This window comes from Vombatus ursinus, unplaced genomic scaffold (genome assembly GCF_900497805.2).
Source record: "Vombatus ursinus unplaced genomic scaffold, bare-nosed wombat genome assembly UNPS02014807.1, whole genome shotgun sequence".
Taxonomy (NCBI): domain Eukaryota; kingdom Metazoa; phylum Chordata; class Mammalia; order Diprotodontia; family Vombatidae; genus Vombatus; species Vombatus ursinus.
In genome coordinates this window covers 60,424,474-60,449,801 of record NW_020954585.1, presented here as the reverse complement: position 1 = coordinate 60,449,801, position 25,328 = coordinate 60,424,474, and the positions used below count along the sequence as shown (strand labels likewise).

The 25,328-nt window shown below is 35.6% G+C and overlaps 1 protein-coding gene across 1 annotated transcript; it reads left to right on the top strand.

The window, feature by feature from the left end:
• Positions 1 to 3,361: 3,361 nt before the first annotated feature.
• On the top strand, positions 3,362 to 25,058 carry LOC114052399 (ER lumen protein-retaining receptor 2). The gene is made up of 5 exons (XM_027874980.1): positions 3,362 to 3,503; positions 16,915 to 17,015; positions 20,378 to 20,536; positions 21,638 to 21,890; positions 22,864 to 25,058. The coding sequence occupies exons 1-5, from the start codon at positions 3,413 to 3,415 to the stop codon at positions 22,896 to 22,898; spliced, it is 639 nt and encodes a 212-aa protein (XP_027730781.1). The 5' UTR covers positions 3,362 to 3,412; the 3' UTR covers positions 22,899 to 25,058.
• Positions 25,059 to 25,328: the final 270 nt, after the last annotated feature.

Sequence of the window (25,328 nt, the reverse complement as noted above, 5' to 3'; positions counted from 1 at the left end):
TGTAAATTAGATCACTAAAAGGAAGTTTAACTGTAGTAAGAGAAAAAAAAACGGTGAAAGTATCAGAAAAAAGACATTGAAACTTTCTTTCTCAAGCTACAGATGTGGGGGCTTTTGGGGTGAACTATTGTATACATTGTCAGTCCCAGAATCAGATTTTTTTTAATTGTTTCTGTCACGAGGTGGGACTAATAAAGGAGTGTAGAGTGACTGATATAAAGACAAAAGGCATTAATAAATGATATTTTTTTAAAGAAAAAATTCCACACTACACTCTTCTCTCTTAAATTCTAGAGCCTCCATTTTGCATTCATAGATGCTCAAGATACGATTTTTTCTCCTTTCACAAAAATAAAGCAAGGCTTGTATTTAAAAAAAAGTTTTGAAATGCATTCAGAAAATTAAGTAGATTCTAAAGAGAGAGAGGTGGTCACAAAATTTCAAAATTGAAATTTTAAAATGTCTTTCAAGTATGTCTAATTTCTCTACTTTGGCATCACTGTAGTTTTAGTTAAATTGACTGACCTTTTTATTTTGTCAAAATTAGTGATAATGATAATACCTATACTTTTGCTGGGGGGGGGGGTTAAAGAAAGCTCATCTTAACAGTACTTTATGAAGACAATGTATTTTTACATAGAGCAGGAATAGGAAGATCTTGTCACCTTCAAGGACACTGTGATATACATGCCTTTGATTTTCCTGGTCATTTAAAGAAAGTATACATCAGTTGTTTATAAACAAAGGTTTATATACATACCTCTTTCACCGTAGGGGAAAATAGCAGTTGTGTAACATCCTCCAATTAGATTTAGCTCTGAGAAAGCAAACAGTATCATCTTAACTTTGTTTTCCCCAATGCCTTCTGCAAATGCTCTGCAAGTAGTAGATATTTAATAAATGAGTTCTGTTTTTAAATCATACTCAAAAATTAATTGACCATTGAAATGTTAATGTAAAATTAACATTTTGTTGATGTTAATGTAAAAAAATTAAATGTACTCTGCTGCATATATCCCATTGAAATTCTGTCCTTTCACATGCTAGGATTGCTGAATTGTGTCCATCTCTAGGTACTCAGGAGCTTTTCATGAAAAAGGTAAAAACAGTCTATATTTTAAATAATAGATTTTAAAGTAGATTTGGGGGATAAGGATAGATCCTAACCAATAATTTTAATTCACACAGAAAAACTCCCAGTATGAAAATTCCCTCCACTGATACGGAAAGATTTGTAGCTGTGGTACAATGGATAGATCACAATCACTGAAGTTCCAGAAAACCTGAGTTCAAATCCCAGTTCAGACACTTACTGCCTATGTGGAGTTGGACATTTAAGTCACTTAACCTCCCTAGGCCTTAGAGATTACAGATGTAAAATGAAGAGGGTGAATTAGATGGTCTCTGAAATTCCTTCTGGCTTTAGACCTCTAGTCCTAAGAAATCATCTTTAATTAATAGTCTTGGACTGTGGCATTGAGGGGCTACATGAAGTACTCAGGAGCACACAACTAGTATGTGTCCAGAGGCAGGACTTGAACCCAGACTCAGGAGTTAGAGAGCTTGGGGTGAAATCCTGCCTCTGACATCTGCTTCTTGTGTGACCTTGATTAAGTCACTGTGGACCTGTTAGTTGCCTATCTGTAAAATGAGGGAGGTTGGTCTAGGGTATATTTAAATTAATTAATTTATTTTTAGTTTTCAATATTCACTTCCATAAGATTTTGAGTTCCAAATTTTCTCCTCCTCCTTTCCCTCCCCCACCCCAAGATGGTGTGCAATCAGAATGAGTTTTTAAAAATTCTTAATTGAAGGAAATAGTTTTTGTCTGCAGCTAGTTGTTTGCATGTTGGTTCTCCCCCCTCTCCCTCCCTCTATTAAACTGTAAGCTCTTTGAGAGCAGCGACTATCTTTTACCTTTCTTTGTATCTCCACCTCTTAGCATAGTGCCTGGCACATAGAAGGGGCTTAATAAAATGTTTATTGACTGACTGCTAAATTTCAATTTGAAGCTAATAAAAATAAAGATGTATTTTTTTTCCCCCACCCAAGTTCACAGAACCTCTGAAATCTATCCATGGACTCCCAGTAGTCTGGTTAGGAAGCCCAGATTAGAAACCCCTTCAGAAACTATGCTTCTCTAGCTTACTATTTGCTCTTTTTATTTTCTTTCTTCTGTTTTGTTTTGTTTCTTCTTTCTTGTGGTTCCTCCTATTGGTTCAAATTCTTCTCTATCTTCAACCTCTATCAGATTGCACACCCTCTTGGGGAGGGAGGCGGGGAGGAAGGGGAAGAAAATTTAAAACTCAAAAGCTTATGGAAGTAAATGTTGAAAACTAAAAATAAATTAATAAAAAAAGTAAAAAAATTAAAAAAGACTTAAAATGGTAACAGGGATATATAAGGATTAGGAATCTTAACAGATATACCAGCGTATTCAATAAATGGCACATAGGTATATCCTGAAAAAAAAAAAAAGAAACTATGCTTCTTTGAACCTAGGCCTTCCTGACTCAATGTCAGGAAATTCTCTATGCCAAGCTTCTTTTTAAAATGAATATTGTTTGTATTTTATTTTTTTAAATTTTTAAAAATTTTATTTTTTTAAACTTTAACATTGATTTTTAACTTTTGAATTCCAAATTCTCTCCCTTCCTGTCCAGACCCTCCCTACCCATTGAGAAGGCAAGCAATAAATCAATTATATATGTGTTTTCATGCCAGCTATTCCTACCAACGCCAATATTACTTCTTCTAAGCTCGTTTAGGCTTTCAAAGAACTTTCTTGTAAGCCAAAAAAATATTTTAAGTGCCTGCCCTGTGCTGATTATTGTAAAAGGCGCGGTGACGGGCTGAGACGTTCCTTGCCCTCGGGGAGTTTACAATTTAGTACAGAATAAACATCTTTTAAGATTCCTTCCACAGCATCATAGAATACAAGCGAGAAAGCCCTTGGCTAATTTCTCCCCATTTCTAAGCCGAATCATATCAGATTTCCTGCGCTGCTCTGCCACAAAACCTAAGGGATGACACAACGCAGGGAGTTAAAAATCCTCCTAAGAGCGTTGGCAGTCTGGGACAAACCCCAGGGAGAAGCAGGATGCTCTCGCGGCGCAAGCGCACTCTCGTGGAATAGTGCCCTTTAAGGGGCGTGGCCTTGGCGGCAGGGGGCGTGGCCCGCAGGCGGGGGGGGGGTCGGCTCTCCTTTCCCAGACTACACTGGGCGCGGCGCTGGCTGTTCGGCCACGTCCCCGGGCCACGTCGCTCCTTCATCTCGCCATTTTCGCCGCTTTCTTTAGGGGCAGCACCTAAACGGCCGCCGCCGCCGCGTCGCTTCCCCGTCCCGCCAGCCGCCGCCGCCGCGCTCGCTCGCAGCCCGCCCCCGGCTTTGCTCGCTCCTGCCGCCGCCGCCATGAACATTTTCCGGCTGACCGGGGACCTGTCCCACCTGGCGGCCATCATCATCCTGCTGCTGAAGATCTGGAAGACCCGCTCCTGCGCCGGTGAGGGAGGCCCCGGGGGCCCGGGAGCGGCCTCCCGGCGCGCCGGGGGTAGCGTGGGGGGCTGCAGGCGGGTCGGTTATAGGTTCCTTCGTGCTTTGCTCCACGGGTCTCTCTTGCACTGCTCCGTCCCCCTCGGCTGGGTGATGCGGAGCTCCCCCGGGCCGTCTCACCTCCGCCGACTTCTCCCTCCCAGAAGACCCCCCCTGCCCCTTCCCGGGGCCGAGGGGGAGACGTGGCCTCTCGTCGCACTTGCTCGCGGAACGGCATCCCCGGCTCCCTGTCCTCCCCCGAGCCCCGGCCGAGCTGTCTCCTCCCTTGCAGCTCCCGGGGCTGTCCCCACCTTCTCTCCCCTGCCAGGCTCAGCTTAGGGCCGCTTGGCTGCCGGGGTGCGGAAGGGCCAGGTTTCGTGTATTCCTGGGTTAGGTGCTCGGGTTACATTCAGGAAAGCCTAGGCTATCTAGCAATCTGGGCTCCTCGAAGGGAAAAGAAAGTTTCCGATTCGGGGCTGTAGTCCTCCCACCACCTCTCCTTAACCTGATGCATCTGTCTCTCCTGAGCCGAGGACCGGGGGATGGGGCGCGGGCGGAGGGGGTTAGGGGAAGCCGGTCTGGGAAAATTATAGAGAGAAGTTTCATAGGAAAAGATGGGACTGGCGAATTTGTTCCACCAAAGTGGCTTCTGCACACCTTACAAGTGGGCTAAACTTTTTGCAGAATGTGTAGATAGATGTCCAGGCGCTCAATTAAGCTCAGATAATGTGTTCAGAGTTCTAGAAGTGAAGTTAGAGATATAGCTGCTCCTGCATTTTGCAGGCCTTTGCCTGTTTGATTAGTTGAAACTTCGGATATCAAGCCTCCGTGACTTCCCCCCCGTAAATGTTCATGTGTTTGCTTTGTGCAAGTTAACGGATGGAGATTTTCGTGTGGAAGGATTCAGAGTTGGAGAGGTTTTAAGTATTTGGGTTTGAAAATTGTGAATCAATGAATCACGTTGCAAGGATGGGTACTCGATTGCATTTCCTGGCTCCTTCTGACGTGGCAGCTATTTGAAGGTGTGGTGGATTCAGTAGCAATCACTGGATGCTGCTGGAAGAGGTCATGATATCGGTGTCCCTGCTGGTTTCAAGGACTTAGTATTTACCTTTTGGGTAAAGATAAAAACTAATAAACTCAGTTTCAGAACTTCTGTGGATAAAGCTTGAAGATCATGTGTAAAAATACCCAATTAGCTTATGTGGGTGGGGGTGAACTGACCCTATGTAAATTTGCTACTATCCTGTTTATGGATTAAACCAGATTTTGTATATACCCTCATTTAATAACTAACTTTATTAAAGCCATTTTTTATATTTAACTCGTAGTACATAGTGCTCTATTAGTATCATTTTCATTTTGCTAAGTGGAAAAATCTCTAGACTAGTCCCTTAAGCTTGGCAAATTTTGTGAAGAAATTCTTTAGAACGACTTATTCCCTGCCATACCAATTGAGATGAGAGGAAATTTGAAATTCTATCAGCCCTGGAAACTGAAGTGCCCTTTGTATTTAAAAAATACTTTTAAAAACAAAAGTATATACCACATAATTATAAACACATAGTTATCAAGAGTCACTGAACTTTTGACAAATACTGTACAATTTTTTTCAGAAATTGATGTATCCTGAGTATTGTAGTGGATATTTTCATTGAGGCAATGAAAGGTGGACTTTAACATTGATCTACAGGACTACAGTGTTTTTAAGTGCCTCTTTACCTCAATTTCCCCTTAAATCCCCACAAATACACTAATAATTCACTTATTTGAAATTCTGCTATGAGCATCTTCAACAAATAAAAGAGAATCATGAACCAGAATAGGCCAAAAAAAAAAAAGTATGTGACTAACCAAAATAGATTTTACAGAGTCCATGAACAAAAATTTGTCTATGTTACTCATAGGAGAGCTCCGACAGCTACCAAATAAAGACCGCTTACACTTACAGATAATTCTAATAAGACTCATCTAATTTCTAGCCTCACAGAAGAATAGAAGCAGCATTTTAAAAATGGAAAAAGAATTACTCTAGTCATGCCCACTGAGGGCAGTGATAATTGACAACTGACAAGGGGAAGACAGAAAACACAACTAAGAAAAATTGCAGTGCTTAGGGGCCTTTTAGGGAAAGACAGACTTAACTCAGTAATTAGCAGATATTTTAGTGCAACACAGTGTGTGTGTGTGTGTGTGTGTGTGTATTTATTTGCAACAAACCTTGAGTTACCAAGAAATGATTGCTATATTAGGTATATTCCAAACATAATTATTGCAAGTCTGTAATACATTTTGGAAAGATTTCCATCCAGTATGATTAAAATTAAAAAAAAGTTTTCATGGTTTCAGCTGTCCAGAATATTTGGTTATCCATAATCTTCATATTTAAACTAATACATTGGCATAACCCCCTTATGCATCATAAAATGTTAGCTTAAGCATTAGGCCTTAAATAAGAGGTTTTACTTAATTCATTTTTTGTTGATCCCATAAAGTATGTATTTAGCCTTCTGTTTAATTTGAAAATATGACCCTTGTGATTTACTATCACAAACTTTAGATTTTCCTCCCAAAATACAGAAAAGCCTTTGAAGTAAGTATATTTCATAAATAGGAGGGGCCTATTTGTGTTATTTGTGAATTTTCTTGTTAGACTAAAAGATAGTAAAGGAGCTTTAGGTATAGAAGAATTTTAGGGTATAGGAAACCGGATGCTATTTTACAGTTTTTAAAGGAGCCTTGTATTAGTTTAAAAGATTCAAGAGGCAGGTAGGTGGCACAGTGGATAGAGTACCGGTCCTGGATTCAGGAGCACCTGAGTTCAAATCCAGCCTCAGACGCATAACACTCACTAACTGTGTGACCATGGGCAAGTCATTTAACTCCATTGTCTAGCCAAAAAAAAAAAAAAAGATTCAGAGGTTTTTTCCCATTCTTCCCAATGTTCATTGTTTTAATTTAAAGGGTTGAGAGAATTTAGGAAAATGTCATTTATTTTAGCAGCTGCCAGATTAATCATAAGGGAAAAGAATAAGTGAATGTATTTGGTACATATTTTTGACTGTTTTTGCAAGTAAATAACATACAGTGTTAGTGCAGAACTAATCTACTTTCTATCATAAATCATTTTGGAAGACTCAAGATGTAATAGGGATTTTCACACTTGAAACCTAGTCTTCTGATCATTTTAGTTCCTTAATGTGAGTTTCTTGGTTAATTTTAAAAAATATCAGATTGTGTTACATGGTTTCCTTTATGAACAAAGAGCTGAATTGCTATTTACTGTTATCCTAATATGAAAGTTTTTTTTTCTTTTTGGCTAGGCAGTGGGGTTAAGTGACTTGCTCAGGGTCACACAGCTAGTAAGTGTCAAGTGTCTGAAGTTAAATTTGAACTCGGGTCTTCCAGACTTCAAGGCTGGAGCTCTGTCCACTGCGCCACCTAGCTGCTCCCCTAATATGAAAGTTTAAAAATTGTTTAGGCATATTTCTCAGATAATTCAGAGAAGACAGTTATATGTTTTGGTTCTCTCTTTTGAAAGTTCTGATGTCCAGGCTCATGTTGGAATTCTGGTATCTGTTCAGTGCTTGGCATAGACTGGGCTCTCTGGTTGCTTCAGAATCACTATTTTCACAAATGTTAGAGTAAAGTAAACCATTTTGCATTTTTCTTGCATAAACAATCCAACTCTTGGTATCTTGTTTTTCTGGTCTGTTTAATCAAAACCAGGTTGTTTTAAAGACTTTTTGCTTAACTTTTTGTGTGTGTGTATGTGTGCCTATTATTGCTATATTAAAAACTGGAACAAAAGTTCATCACTTAGAAACTTTTAGTATCTCAAAATGTTGAATTTAAATATTTAGCGTTGAAGGCTTCATTTAATAAATGAACATGGGGGGCAGCTAGGTGGCGCAGTGGACAGAGCACTGGCCCTGAAGTCAGGACGACCTGAGTTCAAATCCGGCCTCAGACCAAACACTTGATACTTACTAGCTGTGTGACCCTGGGCAAGTCACTTAACCCCAATTGCCTAAAAAAATAATAATAAATGAACATAGGTCAGTGAAATGAAGGAAATGTCTATGTGATGTTAACCAGTTTTATCAATCTGTGTTCATTTAGTGACAGATTATTGAGACATTCTTTATTTTCTGTAAGATAGCTGAGCTTCTCTGGGTTGAAGTGCACAATGTTATGAGTCAGTCTGTGAGTCTTGTGCTATTTCACAGAGTATCAGAGCTGGATGGGACCTCAGAGGCTATCTAGTCCAACTTACACCTGGACAGAAAAGTCTGTGTGTAACACACACAAGTGGTCACCCAGCTTTTGCTTGAACATGCCCCAGTGTTACTTGGAGTTAGCTTCCAAGATAGCATATTCCTTTCTTGAATAACTAATCATTAGGCAGCTTTTCCTTAAGTGAAGCCTCGAACTGTTTATTTATAACTTCTACCCATTGTTCCTAGTTTTGCCTTCTGGCCAAGCAGAAGTCTGTTCTGTCCTTCCTATAACATCCCTTCAAATACTTGAAAACAGCTATCATTCCCCCTTATTGGCTGTTTCTTCTTAAGCTAAACATTCCCAGTTCTTTCAGCAGATGCTCATGTGACATAAACTTAAGGCCTTTCAACATCCTGGCTGTCCTTTCTTAGACTCTTATTATAAATCTTTCCTAAAATGCGGTGCTCAGAATTAAATTCATCATTCCAGATATGGTCTGATTGAGCAGGTAGGACCACCACCTGCCTAGTCCTAGAGGCACTTACTCTTAATATAACCTAAGATTGTATTAGTTTCCTTAGCTCATATTGAACTTGAAGGCCATCAAGACATCTAGATTGGCCTGGAGACTGGACTTTTAATTTCATTATCAAAGTGCTTACCTCCTTCCCCTTGAGGAAATTCCCTTAATAACATTGGTTGGCACTTTCTCAGCAATTTATAATAAAGGATCCCTGGAGGTTTCATATTGATTTAAAAAATCACAAGTTAACATTACCTATGTTGTATTTTTTTATTTTGGTTAAACACTTTCCAGTTACATTTTAATCTGGTTCCAGACCTAAACTGTAACACCTGTGCCCAGGGGTACTGAAAAGTGAAGTGACTTGCCATACAGCAAGTATGTGTTCAAAAAGTGGTCCTCATTGCTTTGAGACTGGCTCTGTATCCATGCCACTTTGTTAAATCACTATCTGACAATTCTTTCTTCATCTTGTACTTATGAATTTGCTTTTTTTGAACCTAAAACGTAGGAATTTACATTTATCCCTGTCATCTTATTAGATTTATCCAAGTGTTCTAACCAGTCAAGATCTTTTTAGGTCCTGACTGTCATGCAGTGTCTACTAATCCCTCCTAATTTGGTGTTTTCTGTAAATTAGATGAGTATGCCTGCCATCAGTGTCTTTAAGTCATTCATTAAAATGTTAAACTACATAGGACAAATACGAATGATTCCTCTGGTATTCTAAAAATCATGCAGGTTGATATGAAGCTCTTAATGAATGACTACTCTTTGGGTGCAGCCATTTAACCAGTTCCAAATCTACTTGTATTCTTGTCTAACACACATCTCTCCAGGTCTTCACAAGATTAGCATGAAAGACTTTGTCAAATATTTTGATCACACAAGCAACCTCAGTGTAAAAGTTCGCATCATAAAAAACAATTTAGATGAGCATAGCTGTAGGTGCCTTTCTGGCCTGTGGTTGAGGGATAATTCATAATCAAACATGAAATTTCTCTGGTTAAAATTTACTTTGAATTCTAGGTGGATTAGGTAGTGCTCTGAAGCTCTAGATTTGAAGGAGGATATGTGGTATAGTAGAGAAAGCACAAGCTTTTTTTTTTTTAACTGATACTTCTTATTTATACTATTGTCTTGGTTTATTCTTCTGTTTCTGCCCCTCTAAGATTAACTATTTCTATCTTTTATCATCTGAAAATTTGACAGGTGTGAGGTGAAACTTTAGAGAAGTTTTAATATGCATTTCTCTTAGTGATTTAGAGTCTTGGCAGATTTTCTTAGAGAACTTTGTATGCTTCTTTTTCCCTTACATAATCTACCTTGCAGTATACTTCTGTGCATGCGATGTCCTAAACCTTTTCCTCTCCCCATTATAAGTACCTTAGGAAGGCAGGGTCTATGCTGTTTTTTTTTTCTTTGTATTACCGGATCCTAGCTCACTATATAGAATGTAGTTGGCACTTAAGAAACAGATAGATAGATAGATAGATAGATAGATAGATAGATAATAGCTCTATTTATATGATGTTTTAAGATTTACAAAGTGCTTTACATATGTTATCTCCTTTGATCCTCACAAAAACATTGAAGTAGATGCTCTCCATTTTGCTGATGAAGAAACAGAGAGGTCGAGTAACTCGCCTAGGGTCACACAGCTGGTACAGCTAGTATGTGTTAAGATTTGAAATTAGATCTTCCTGACTCTAAGTTTAGTTCTCTATCCACTATGCCACCTGCCTCTACATATTCAATCAAATTGGATTCATAGAGGCATACCCTTGATGCATGTTTGGATTTTAAGATTTTATAAAGATGAGAAAGTAGGTATATATGAGTTGATAGTTATTGACAGTTTCTCAGTCTCCATTTTGGGGGTAAAAATGCCATTGGTTGGTTATCTTTTCCATTCTTTTGGATTCAACCACTCTTTGAAAAGATCTTGAAATTAGACCTCTTTAAAATTGGTTGCGTTCACAGCACCGAATTAGTCTATTACCAGTCATTTCCTGTCTATTAAGTTGTAGTCAAACTAACTTTTAAAAATGAGAGTGACGATCAGTACTTCCCTAGTTCAGTGCCTTCTCTTCTTGAGCATGGTATTCATATTGTTTAAGAAGGAGGTTTCTGAGTAGTCCATAAGCTTTTGGTGTCTTTTATGTCTTGGTCCTGAAACAATATATTTTCCAATATAGTTTTCATCACATCGTTGTACAATATCATCAAGTATGTAAAAATGTAGCTGTGGAACTTGAACTGCCATTTTGTGAACTAGAGGGTCCAGCCTGAACCAGATTAAAATGTATGATACAATACAACATCAATAATGTTAATTTGTGGTCCTCTAAGTCAATATGCAGCTGTCAGCAAGGATCTCTTTGTATTTGAGTTTAACACCCCTGATGGAAATTATTACTGTTAGACTTAGAGTCACAGAAGATTTGTGGAGTACAAGGTTTTATCATGTACTCCATAGCTTCTTTTTATAATCCCCTGGATATTTTACTCTTAATTAGCATTTTCAACATTGATAAAGGACACTGCTTTTAGTTTATATAGTAAGCTTTTAGTTTATATAGTATGTGAGTTAACAGGTCAGTCAGATGCTCACTTTAGCTGTCTAGCTGTTATTACCTTTCCGATAAGGGTCATACTAAAATTAATTAGAATCCCACTTAATTACTGCTTAGCAACTAGGGTGGTTTGTTCTGCAAATACTAAATTGGCTCCCATGTAAGATGATCCTAAATAAAAAAGGTAAGCTTTTCAAAGAAGAGAATTTATTTTAAATTAGAAGAAAAACATATTCTTATATGTTTTTGGTCCTTTTGTTATATAGCCTTTACCTCACCCCATAGATGTGGGTTCCTTCTCCCTTTCTGAAGGTTCAGTTTTTGAGATCAAACATCTGTAATTGTTGCTAAATTAACTCAAGAAAGGATCTGCAATGCCATTTGTTATAAATGAGAGTTCTTATGCTTAAGATCTGAGAGTGAGGCACATTGTATTTTTGAAGTGTTTATTTTCCTATAAAAAATAAACTTAAAGTACCTTATGTTTTGGTTAATAACAGGGATTTGAAGGTTTTTTCATCACTTTTTTAATAGTACAAGATACTTTTATACCCTAGGCAAAGTTTGAGAATTGTGCCTTCCTGTGTGTATTGTCTGTCAGAAGCCTTGAACCTTTCCCATGACACACATTTAACTGGATTTATATGTTGAAGAGTGGAATTCGATGGCATTAAAATATGGGCATTTATTTTAAAAAAAATTTTTTTTGGGTGTACCTTGTTCTGTGTGTATACCACCAACACCACTATCCCTTATGTGTTAAGTCCTAGGCCGGTGGCCTGCTTTTTACTCTTTACCCTGGCTTTAGTACTTTCTCTCTTTTTGGAGTAATGAGTTCTCTAGGTATTTTCATCCCAATCAACAGAAATTTGCAGAGTATCTATTTTTTAACAGGTACTAAGGATAATATCCTTTGAAGTTGCTTTCAGACTACCAACACACAAGGCTAAATGAATCATCAGTTTTACCTCTACAACATACCATAGGTTCATAAATAATGCAAACATTTTCTGTACTTAGTGCATTTAGATGTTTCAATGTGCATTTAGAGTTTCAATAAGTATTGTTGTGGAACTTAGTTTTCCTAGTGTTATATAAAGGATGTTATTCATGTTCTAAAGAACATGATAATTTTATGTTCCACCAGTAATACTGGGAAGATAATTTAATATACACCATAACCAAATCTCTTATCTTGTACTTTGTAATGCAAATTTTTTGCTAAATTTGATTTAACCCCATAGAAAAATATTGGTATTTTAAGTTTCAAGATTGATTTGGATTTGACAAGGTACTTGCACCTTTAAAATGTAAAATTGATTAATTTAAAATTCATATAAACATTGTAGAGAATAAATTTAGTTTAAATGTAGCTACTAAATTTTTATGGTTTGTATAAAATTATATGCTTATATCTCTGGCATGTCTCATTGACAGAAAACAATGCTTTAACTTTTTTTTTAGGAGCCACTCTAACCTGCCACATTCCTTCCCTACAGAGATTCTTTGGTGTCCTTCCAAAGAATCTCAGCTATGTCCTGTACTTGTCATGTCTGCTGGTGTACTCTTTTTTTTGTGAGGTGAAAAATCTACCATTAGCCATCAGCCAGTCAGCATTCTGGACAGATGAAGAAGTCCAAACAAAGTGCTAAAGGAAAAATAGTATAATACTGTATAAAAAGCTACCAGAGATTTTCTGTAATTTTATTAGCTCCTTAGAGAACATTGCCTGATACCTGTCCACCTCTCCCCATTCATGTCAAATCATCATGTCAAATCCTCAAATTCAGGTCAAATCATCACTACTACCACTGCTACTTCTCCTCCTCTTCTCGGAGCTCTACTCTGGCCTCTCATTAATTCTTTGGCTCAGAAATTAAGGCAACCTATCTTTACTTAAGTTATACTTCACAAATGATAAATAGGGTTGGGGTTGGAGAATTTCAAATTAGCATGCCCAGATTTGACTCTCCAAACACCTGATACCCAGAAACAGTACTGTATCTGCTGATAGTTGCAAAAACACAAAATATGAGGCTGTTAACCCATGAAATAATTTGACCTTTTTTCTCTAGAAAATGATGTTGGGCATCCCTCCCCACCCCAATTTGGTAGAGCAAGAAGTTAGGGTTTTTCTCATTTGAAAACTAAAAAGAGGATTTCAAGAATGCTTATGCTTCAGAAATTTGAATAGGAAATAAAGCATTTTTATAGCCAAGTCTTGGAAAACTTCTTGCCTTTAAGTTAGAGATTCCCCCTACCTTCCCAAAGAGTAGTTATTAGCAACTATGTTAGAACTGTGCTGCCTAAGATTTTCAACTCTTTTTCCCTCTTTTTTCCCCCTCCTTTTTTATTCATTAAATAGACATAGCAGAGAACTTAAGTGTGTTTTTAGAATTGTTGTTGAATACGATCCTATGTTCCTTGTTTTTAATGATAAAATTAAATTAGAAACTTATAGAATCTTTCTGGAGAGCAGTCTGGCAGCATACAGTAAAGTTTACAAAAATAATACCGTTTGGCTCACTGATTCCTTTATTAGGATTATACTCTGAATTATTAGAGTATAAACTTTAAAAAGGGCCAACTTGAAAGATTTTCATCGTGGTATTGTATATTGTTGCAAAAAAAATGAAATAAACTTAAATATCCTGTCCTTCAATATGAGGATTGTTCCATAAATCAAGGTGCACTGATGTACTGAAATCATATAAAGCAATTGAGTTGGACAAAGTATGAAGAATACAACAAAACCTGGAAAGAGCTTTATAAAATAATGCAAAGTGAATAAAGCCAAACTAGAAGAATGGAATACACACTGATCATATCAGGAAAAATGAAGGAGAATGAATGAACAAAGTCATGAGTAGAACTGAGAGAGGGAGAAATTGAAAACAAATGTTTTGATACTTTCTGCATTACAATTAATTTAGATGTAAATAATTAAGCAACTATAGTTGCTGATATTTAAGTTTCTAATAGAACATTTAATTTTTGTTTAAGTAAATGAGTGGAAAATGTTACATTTCTTTTTCTCCTGCTCTCAAATACTTTCATTTTGTTCTTTGCTTTCAATTCAATTGTTAACAGACTGTCCTTCATATTATAGTTACATACTCTCCCTCAGATTATTCTGTAGTTAAATTTTCTAGGTACTTGTTGTTTACACAAATAGAATGTAAGCTTTCTGAGGGTAATGTTTCATTTTGTCTTGGTGTCCCCAGTGCCTAGCACCATGTCTTTAAGTAAATGCTTTAAAAACACTTATTGAATGAGAAATTGAAGAGAAAAAAAATATTTTCAGCTAGAGGGATGGCACGGAATGCTTATATATCACCTGAGTTGACTCTAGGAAGAAGGTAGGGATTTCAACACTTGAGAAAGTTTAGTGAGTGGAATTCAGTTCTAGGTTTGAGGGACAGCAATGATTTGATGTTTTGGGGGATAGGACAGGGAGTTTTAGCTTTCTCCTTTGTCCTCCTATGACTCTAAAGTAACAGTTTAGTTACTTTTTATCTTCTCTCCTCAATCTCAAATTTCTCAATCTCAATCATTGTAATTATTTTTTTTCTAACAAGGAAGAAAATAACAATTTCTAAATCCCTTTTGAAAAAAAATGACAATATACAAAATGGTTTTATAGCTAGGAAGTGATATTCAAAAGAATTGTTAACAGTGCCCTTTAACTAAGACTATGTAAATATTGTCCGGGGAAGATAGATATATTTGTGATGGAGTATCTAAACCCAAATTAGGTATTTGGTGAAGGAAGAAGAAGGGCAAATATGTAGAAAATAAACTTAGATGTGACTACCTTGGGATATATTATAGAGAAAAAACTAGAACATAATATTATTGTATATATGTCACAGCTTCATACGTTAATAACATTTATCATGTGGTGAAGGCAACATTTTCTTTCTGGCTCCCCAGGCCTTTCTTTATCTATAATTTGTCCATCAGTTGATACATTCAGCTAATGGTCAACATCTTAGTCACTTTGGAGGGAGGAAGGAAAGTAATAGGCTGGGTTTATGTGAAACATCTCCTTTTCCTCACTGATAAAATCAACATTTGCCAGTTCACTTATTTTCTGGGGTTTGAGAAAAGAGACAATGTGATATCATGGAAAGAAAAAAACAATTATGTCATTGACTGTACAAGTCAAGTCTTTCTAGGCTTTAGTTTCTTTCTCTATAAAATAAAGGAGTGGAACTTGATTTCTAAGTTTGCTGTTCTGATTCTCAAATAGATCCTTGTGAATGAGATAGCTCTAGTATTATGCTCTACAGTAGGACAATTTGAATGCTGTGTTGCAGTTATGCTGGGATCCTACATGAAATTTTCTTTGTCACATAAATGTCAAATTACAGGTGTCTAAAGATGACACTGTTTGAATTGCTAATCACTCACATTTACATAGCACTCAAGGTATGTAAAGGTCTCACAACAATTCTCTTTGGTAGGTGGTGCCACCATTTTGCAAAAGGAAACAGGTTCTGAGATTTGCCCATGACCAAAACAACTAGCGGAAAGCTTGAGATGGCATTCATGTTTGGGCTTCCTGATATCAGATCCAGCATTCTTTCCTTTCTACCATGCTGTGTTTGAGGTTACCACTAATATACAGAATGTATTATTTTCATATCATGAAATATGGTTAGCAAGCAGTTTAAGGAATTAGCACAACTACCACCCTTCAGTTCAGATAACACTGTTTTGTTTTTTTCTTTTTACTTGATCTGGCATTTCATTGCTGTCAGGAACTCCCAGTGAGAAACTCTTGTCTACCAAAGCAGCTGGACAACTGCTTTGCAACTTAGAGTCTTAGAGAGCTACCTAGAGTACTAAGAGATTAAATGATTTGCCCAGTAGGGTCACATAGCCAGTATATGTCAGAGGGCTAATGTAAACCCATGTCTTCCTGACTCTGAGGTCTGTTTCCTACCCACTGTATAATGCTGCCTTTCTGACTTACCTGGCTATCACTTATATCTTGCTGTTTCCAGTGTCTGACAATCTTTGTAGCTCAGCAGGGCTATAGATGATCATTAGGGTTATGGAGGTGGGAACAAACAAATTAGAACCTTTTTTTCAAGGTGGTACCCTTGGGGTATGCTTATTCCAACAATGCTGTCACTTTTAGTGTATCTGTGGGACACATTATGTGTGCCTTAAGAACTAATTTGTAAGCCATATAATAAAACTAACTTTACTATATTTTATAAGCACACCTCTTGGAATATGCTTATTCCAACAGTGCTATCACTTTTAGCATATCTGCGGGACACACTGTGCCTAAAGAACTAATTTATAAGCCATATAATAAAACTTATTTTACTATATTTTATAAGCACATCACATTTTTTAAATTTTTCTTGATTGTCTGCCTTATTTACCAAACAATTCTAAATGAGTTCTTGTTTCTGAAAATAATTTCTAGCTTTAAAGGAGCAAGATTTGCTAGCAATACAGAAGAGAATATCCAAAAATATTCTTAAGAATGAAAGCATCATTTGAAATAAGTATATCATTTTCTATTTTGACTTGTTTGAAGAAGCAGATTCTCATTTCGAGATTGTATATCAAAGGCAAGCTAAGTGACACAGTGGATAAAGCACTGGCCCTGTAGTCAGGGAGACCTGAGTTGAAATCGGCTTCATGTAGATAACTGTGTGACCCTGAGCAAGTCACTTAACCTCTGTTTGCTTCAGTTTCCTCAACTGTAAAATGGGGGTAATAATAGCAACTACCTCATAGGGTTGTTGTGAGGTAATAGTTTTAAAGTGCTCAGCACAGTGCATGGCACAGAGTAGGTTATGCATAAATGCTCATTCCCTTCTCCTTCCTCCCATATATACATATGTGTATATTCTGGTATGGTTTTTTTTTTTTAAGTCATATTACTTTGTATACTTTTTATCCTCAGGAATGTCACTTAATACTAATAAATTCAGTTTTTTTTCCTTTTCTGTTTTTATGTGAACCCAACTCAACTTTACCTGCAGATTATTTTAAAGCATATTATATTCTTATAATAATACTCCTTTCTGCTTCTTTAGGTATTTCTGGGAAGAGCCAGCTTCTGTTTGCACTGGTCTTCACTACTCGTTACCTGGATCTCTTCACTTCATTTATTTCACTGTATAATACATCTATGAAGGTATAACATGCCAATTAACAATACTTATTGCAACCATAATTCTTTTTTTTTTTTGTATTTTTGTTTAATTCTGTTGCCTACCTAATATAGTTGTAAAGAAAATGCTTTTATAAACTGTGTGCTATTATTCACTGTGTGTTTAGTAAAAAGCTGCAAAGCATAAGGCTGTCACACTTAGATGTGCTTTCATGACTAGGACAAAGGATACCTGGAAATTGATACACTTGTTAGGGATATTTGATTTCTATTTCAAAGAAAATAGATAGTAGTTAAAGTACATTAAGCTTTTATTCCAAATTCTCAAAAGATTATAGACCTTTTCAAGCTTCAGCTTTGCCCCTCTAGGTAAGGAAAGGAGCTATTACACATTTTATTGTTGTTCAGAGAGGGAAATTAGATTGTCTAAGGAACCCAGGGAGGGGATATATAACAAGGAATTGAAGTCAGAATTTATTTGCACTCTCAAACTATGCTACTGTATGCAGACTGTATTCTAATTTCTTCCCTCTTCTTCAGTTGAAATTTTCTTTGTTGAATAACTGGATCCTATGAATCTCGAATGTACTTTCTTGTTTAGTTCTATTTTCTCATTTCCCAAAATGTGACTAACAAGCTTCAGCATCACAAGATTTGAGGCATATGTAAAATAAATTTTAATTTTCTGAAATTTGTTAGTTCTTAATCACTAAGTTATATAATCCTAATTGTCAGCCTTCCAAAAAAAAACTTGTTGGGTCCCAACAAGTTGGCTTTCTAAGTACAAACTCTTTGCAAATTTACATGTATATAGATAAGATTATTTTTGTGCCAGAAGTACTAGTTTCATTTAGAATTTTCCTGATTCCCATCCAAGGTATACAAGGAATTCAGAAGAGTAAAATTAAGGCTGTGTAGATAATGGTACATTAAGGAAGAGGTAGTTTCATTTTTTACTATTTGCTAAAGGTTGTGACCCTGATAAACTTACATTAGAAATTCCAGATAACCAAAGATAGTTCTTTATAACTAAAGAGTTTAATGTTCTCATGTTCAGTCATTTGGAATTGCCATCACTCAATAGAATAAGAGTGTGCAGATCTACCAGATACCAGAATTCGCAATCTTATATTAGTGGTTTACATTTCCATCCAAATAACAACATTATTGGCCTGCCTCTTCCAGTCAGATGTTTGTTTTTACTCAGGATGCAAGATATATTCTCATATAGTTCCATAGATAGTGTAGTTCCATTTTAATCACCATGGTACAAAAAAGTAACAGTAACAATGGCTAATGGTAACAAATGTTAACATTTATATTGCACATCAAGGTTTACAGAAAGCTTTGCATACATTGGCTTTTTTAATAAATATAACCTTGTGAGGTAAGAACTACACATATTATTATCCCCATTTTATAGAAGAGGCATCTAATAATTAGGGAGATAAAGTGACTTGCCAATGATCACACAACCAGTAAAAGTTGGAGGTAAGATTCAAACCCAGGGTTTTTCTTGACTCCCAAGTCCAGCACTTTTTCTATCACACCTTATGACTTCCTAATATAATAGTATTGGTTGGTTGTTCTGTCCTGCCTATGGTGTCTCAACTTTAAATCACAGAATAGTCAAATTTTTGCCTGGCTTAACCAATTTGAATATATTTTATTTGTAAGTAAAAGAGACTTGTTCTTTGTTCTTAGTATTTAAGAATGTTAAAAATTGTGTCCACTAAATTTCTTACATAAGGCTTTTATTGTAATGTGGAGGTGATCCTACATTCTCTAAATCCTAGATTTAGCTATTCACAAAGCTAAGATCTAATAGGTACTACCAGACTAGGAAAAAAAAAAAAAGACTAAGTAAAGGTCCAATAATGGACGTATGTCTTTTGTCCAAGAACTACCCAGGTAAATTCAGAAAAGTTCATCCTCACCATAGCAGCTCTTGAAAGACCATCTGCTAAGTCATGGAGAAAGTGCAATCCCCTCTAGAGGGAGCACCTACACTGATAAAATAACAGACCGTTGGAATATCGAAGATAATTCTTTAATAAAGTCTTAACATCTTGGTCTTTCCAGGAGGGATTGCTTTTATTAGGGGGATAATTCACTGATCAGAGTTACCTCCTTCCCTTTCTCTAAATCTCTACTTAGATATATAGGGCAAAGGGGAAGAAAAACTTCATTACAGCCAGAAAGAAGATTAATTAAAAGATAAATGAGGAAATCATTTTCATCATTGCCTCCTGACAGCCTTGCACAATGAACAGGAGATTACAACAAACCAAAAAATATTAGACAGATACCTGTTTTCTTACTATTCTGTGATCCAAATAGCTTTTCAATATAAAACAAAATATTAATATAGATAATCTCAGCCTATAATAATCTGGGAGTTGGTGACCTCTAGAATTTAAAAAAATTTTAAATTTATTTTGAAGTTAAATACTTGAAGTAGAATTTTTTTTTAAACCTCAGAACATTTTATTACAGGAAGATTTAATATATTCTTGTTTAAAGTAATACATATGTAAACCAAGGGGAGAGCTGCTAAGGCCACAAGAAGTTAATGTTTTCTTGCTCTTAATAGTTCTTTAATATGTGATCTAATAGTTATTTTTAAGTAATGTTAAATATTAATTAACACACACAACTTAATATGTAGCTATATTGATTGAATGTTTCATTATGTGAGAGTCTAGTTATTGTTACAAAATAGCTTCCTCTAATGTTTTCTTGGTGAATCAATCTTTGCTTTGGAGTCTTTTGAGGAATAAACTTTTCCAGAGGATAGATAAATATCTGATATCTGGGGGTGTGTGTGTGTGTGTGTGTGTGTGTGTGTGTGTGTGTGTGTGTGTGTGTGTGTGTGTGTGTGTGTGTGTGTCTATGTATACATACACATATATGAGAACAAGCAAATAATATAATTTTCAGGAAAGTGGGCAACTATATAGATGTATGGATGTGTACAGAAATCATACCTTGCAACAATAGTTGTTTCAAGCTATTCACATATGTGATATGGTATAACCAAATGAATATTCACATCACAAGAAAGAGTAGTGGTTTATCATTTTGAAAGTCCAGAGTTCAACCAACACATATCTTAATTGGTACTATTTAATATTGTAAAGTTTAACACGTAAATTAAATAAGCCATACCCAGAAAAGGGCAAACCAAGAAATACTTTTCTACTTGTTTAAGAATGAACTTGTTTTTAACATGAATCCAATCTAAAATTTTTTCCTGATATTTTATAGTTTCAAATGATATGAAAAATATATTTCTTTCAGTTACACATATATTTTATGCAGGGAAGAGATGAGAGACTTAGGAAACAAATTAATTACATTCTGATTTTTACTTTCTGTTTTATTAGCTTATCTACATTGCTTGTGCATATGCCACTGTGTACTTAATCTACATGAAATTTAAGGCTACGTATGATGGAAACCACGACACATTCCGAGTGGAGTTTCTGGTAGTCCCTGTTGGAGGGTTGTCATTTCTAGTCAATCATGATTTCTCTCCACTTGAGGTTAGTTAAGAGATTGTTGGGGACTTTGAGGGGAGGACTAGGGAGGGAAGATGGGCTGAGGAGAACAGGGTGCTTTTAAGGCGATAAATATATTTTCACTAAAACCACTCTTTGTGAGAATCTGTTGTTGAATAAGATTATGTTATATCCAGAGTCCAAGTGTAAAAGGAATGTTGTTTTTTTTCTTTAAGTTGCTGCCTTTTGTTTTTATGTCATTCATTTCAGAATGTATATTTCCTACCCAGCTAGTCTTCCATTGTAACAAAGATTTAAGAAGAAAAATTACTTTGTTTTGTAATGTATGTTTGTCTTGTTTTTCCTTATAATGTGAACAAAAACAGAATCTTATTATCTTGATTCATATGCTACCTATTGTGGTGCAGTGCACACTTGGTTGCTATTTGAAAGGCACAATCTCTTACCAACAATTTATGGCATCCTTTAATGCAAACACTACTGCATGCTAATATTGCTCTGTAAATTGTTCACCATAGGGAATATCTCTTATAAGTAACATTTTTTCCCCTAACTATTCAAAGCATTATAATTTTTTGTATTGTTATACTTCCATTTTTTGATAGGTACTTTGATTCTATTAATAGTTTAAGAACATCATTAAAACTTTTTGATTGTCAAGGTATATGAAGCACCATATTTTTGGTGCATAAAGTTCATATAAGAGAATTATACCAATTTTTTTAACTTGTAGGTTTTTTTTTAATTTTAAAGATTAAAAAAATAATAATGAAATTGGCTTGTCAAGGTGAGAAAAAGAAAATCTGGGCTGATCTTTGTAGAAAGAGAAGTTTTTGTGAGAGAGAAGTTTTTGGAGGTAACATGATCAAGAACAAGGGAAGCCAGTAATGATTTCATATTGCCCATGTAAAGGGCTGACTCTCCCTCACAGATCTATTAAGTGTAGAAAATTAGTGTGTTTCATGTAAGAAGATATAATGTTTAGCCTGGAATCACAACTAAAGAAGTGGAATTGGACAACTGTAATTCTTCATTTGGGACAGAAATTTATAGAGCATGGGTACCTTTGCTGTTTTGTGATGATAATTAGTCTAGTAACTGTAGTTGGCTAACTTATTTTTACAGATCTTGTGGACCTTCTCCATCTACCTTGAATCAGTTGCCATCCTCCCACAACTCTTTATGATCAGCAAAACTGGGGAAGCTGAGACTATCACTACTCATTATCTTTTCTTCCTTGGTCTATACCGTGCCTTGTATCTAATTAATTGGATTTGGCGCTACTATTTTGAGGGTTTCTTTGACCTCATAGCTGTTGTTGCTGGCGTGGTCCAGACTATTCTCTATTGTGACTTCTTCTATTTGTACGTTACAAAAGGTAAGAATTGTGGGGCATCTCGTATACTTGGTATTAAATCCCACTTATAAATGCATTCTGAGCGAATGAGCTTTAGCTTATGGATGACATAATGGATAGAGAATCATCCTCTTGGGAAAACCTGGGTTCAAGTGCCACCTCTAAAATCTACTAATTTTAGGGCAGCTAGGTGGCGCAGTGGATAGAGCACTGGCCCTGAAGTCAGGAGGACCTGAGTTCAAATCCGGCCTCAGACCAAACACTTGACACTTACTAGCTGTGTGACTCTGGGCAAGTCACTTAACCCCAAATGCCTAAAACAAAAACAAACAAAAAAACCAAAACAAAACAAAAAAAATAAATAAAATCTACTAATTTTGTGACCCTCTCAAGTCACTTAATCTCTTACTACCTGAGGCACCTCTAAGATGATAATGCACAAAGCACTTGCTGATCTGAATTGGTAGAGACAGTTTCCTCCTCAGTAATGAGATCACAGGTTTGGTTCTCTGTCTTAGGAATAGGACTGTTCAATGTCTCTAACAGATACTCTCTTTGAATGTTGTGTAAACTCATAAAGTTGGATAGTTTGAAACTAATTTTGGACTAGTCTGAAAGAGAAAAAGATCATTTTTGGTGAATCTGTCAATTTTAAATTATTTTAAATAAGATTCTAATCTTTGTGAAAGTTCAGATTTATGATCAGAAAAGAGCAAGTGACAAGATTAGAGTGTCTTGAACTTAGACATTTCTGACTGTTAGAGTCAATGTATAGCTAAGTAGCTTTTAGTTCCTGTTTCATATTCAGAAGTGCATAGTTAATTGACTCCACTTCTCACTTGTAATAGGCCTATTTTTCTTCCTTATGCTGTATTGGGTATAATCATTATGTGATACATTCTCAAATGTTTAGGGATGAGAAGAGAGATAAAATTAGAGAACCATATCATCTCAATACTGTGACATTTTCTTATTTTTTTCTCTCTTTTCCCAGTACTCAAGGGAAAGAAGCTCAGTTTGCCAGCGTAAGTGCCAAAGACCATCGCCAGCATCTGTCCTTCAGGATGTTTGGACAGAATTCTTATCACAAATAAAGGCATAAGATGCTTGAGACAGAAAATCAGAAACTCAACTTTTTTATTGCAGATAGTCATCAGCGGCTCTGTAAGAACACAGAGGAAAGTAAACCAGCGGATTTCTGTTTTATGCATCTTGCCTTATCTTTTTTTTATTACTATGTACAAAGATTTTTTTACATAAAGAAACTTAATGCTGTATTAATAAATTCAGTGTGTAGTTTCAATTAGAGTAGTACCAAAAGTGAGGTTTTTGTGAGGTTGTTTACGACCAGGAATAAGTGCAAACTTTTTTATTTTCAAGAATTCTTTGAAATTGCTAACTTTGTGTCTACAATGAAATTGTGCTACTTGGCAGTTGGTAGATCATATATTTTTCCTTCAATTCCACTTGCATTCCACTATATTTATTTTTTTCCAAGAGATGAATTATATTTGTTAATTGAAGTCTGAGACACAAACATGGGAAGTATGAAGTGTTATGTTCAGTATCTATTACCATCTGATGCAGAATAACCATTGGAAATCACAGCTGTACCATTTAAAGTTGACAGGGATGATTTGTCTTTTAGATCTATATTTTTCATTACAAGAAAAAAATTAAATTGTGACTAGAAAGAACAATCTGGTGTTGGGGCCATCAAAGGCACTTGCCCTCTACCCATATTAAATTTCAATTGGAAGGCTGTTTTGATGAGAAAAGAATATTCAGACTCTAGATTTAAATGGGCATTGGTTTTTAATTATTTGGTTTGTGATACATATTTCTGTTGTTCATTTGGTGGGTTGCGATAGGAGGCATATTAATTACATTGAATATAGAATCCTCCTAAAGTTTATGATTGCACCTCTACAAAATGGACTGTAAGTTGTTGATTACAGTAATCCATAAACAGCCCAATTTAAATGCTCTCCATGTTTATAAAAAGCAAAAACCAACAAGTATTCCAAAACGAATACTTTTACAAGTAATGTCCATGCTCAGGTTCATTTGATGTCACTTTTGGGGGATTAGTTATGATTTACAGTTGTGTTTTTAAATTGACAGCACCAATTATCATTCTTTATATTCTTTAATGACTTTTTTTTAACTGAGCTGTTGCATGATATATACTGTGTTACCATCCAAAATAAACATTTTATGAAACATAGAATAATCTGTCTTTGTTTATGAATTAAAGTTTTGAAGCATCCTGCTTATATGACTTCAGTTTTTTAAAATTTGCAACAAAAGCTCTCATTGTGTGAACCTAAAGTCCATTTAATTATTATACTTGCTTTTTCTATTTTGTAAAAATCCTAGATTTGTTTCCTTCTGATTTGCTGTTATATTTTGACATTGCTTCATTTTGATTTATGCAAAAGTTGATGTTAGGTTTTTATGTGATGCACCATAAATATTAAAGTGTTGAATACTAACAGTACTTACTAAAAGAAGGATATAGTCTTGCCTTCTGCACTAAAATTATTTAGGGGAAGTTTTACTTTTGTGTAGTGGCTCTTTTAGTGTCACTAAACTAGCAGGGCAACTGCATAGTTATAAATCTCATATCTTTTTGCTCCTCCGTGTTGTTTTTCCTGTTCCCTTTTCTTGATGCTTTCCCCTTTTGTATGCCAGTTCATCTTTTTCCTGCTTTCCAGCGTTTTTTTTCCTCTTGTGTTTGTATTTCCATATTCCTTGGATTGATTCTGAGAGGATAGGGAAAAAGTGGAAGAATATGATATATATTTGACAGAATGTCCATAGCTATGAAAGAATGCATCTATTTTCTGCAGTATAAGTCAAAAAAGAAATGGAAATAAGCAAAAATAAAAAGATTTGAAACTTTGATTAGTAAATGAACTTATTTTGAAAATTAATTCCCATTTTGTGATTTATTATAATAGAATGACTCCATTTTAGTTATTGTGCCCAGACTGTAATAAAATTAGCTAAGTTGGAATGTTAATTTTTCAAATAAATGTGTTTGGGTTGGGGTGAGAGCTGGGGAAGAATTCTTATTCACATTGGAAATTCAATGCATCTTCTATGACATATCTTCTTAAGCACTATGTTAAAATAGCTACCTTGCCCTACTGAATAAAGTTTATCAGGTAATGTAATACTCTCTTATTGCTAAAGTGTTTTTGTGTCTTCTTTTAAATGAACACAAATGAACAAAATATAATAGTTTTATTTATACAATCCTCTAAGGTTTGTAGAGTACTTTATCTCATGAGCTATGTGTATCTAATACAGCTAATAAACTGTAACTACACAAATCATAAGCTAATGATTGCAATCCACTTGTGTGTGCAGAAATTAACCCTCATCCCTCCAAACAACTTCTTAAGATGAATACAGAGTATGAAAAATGTTTCCTTTATGCTATCAGTCGATGCC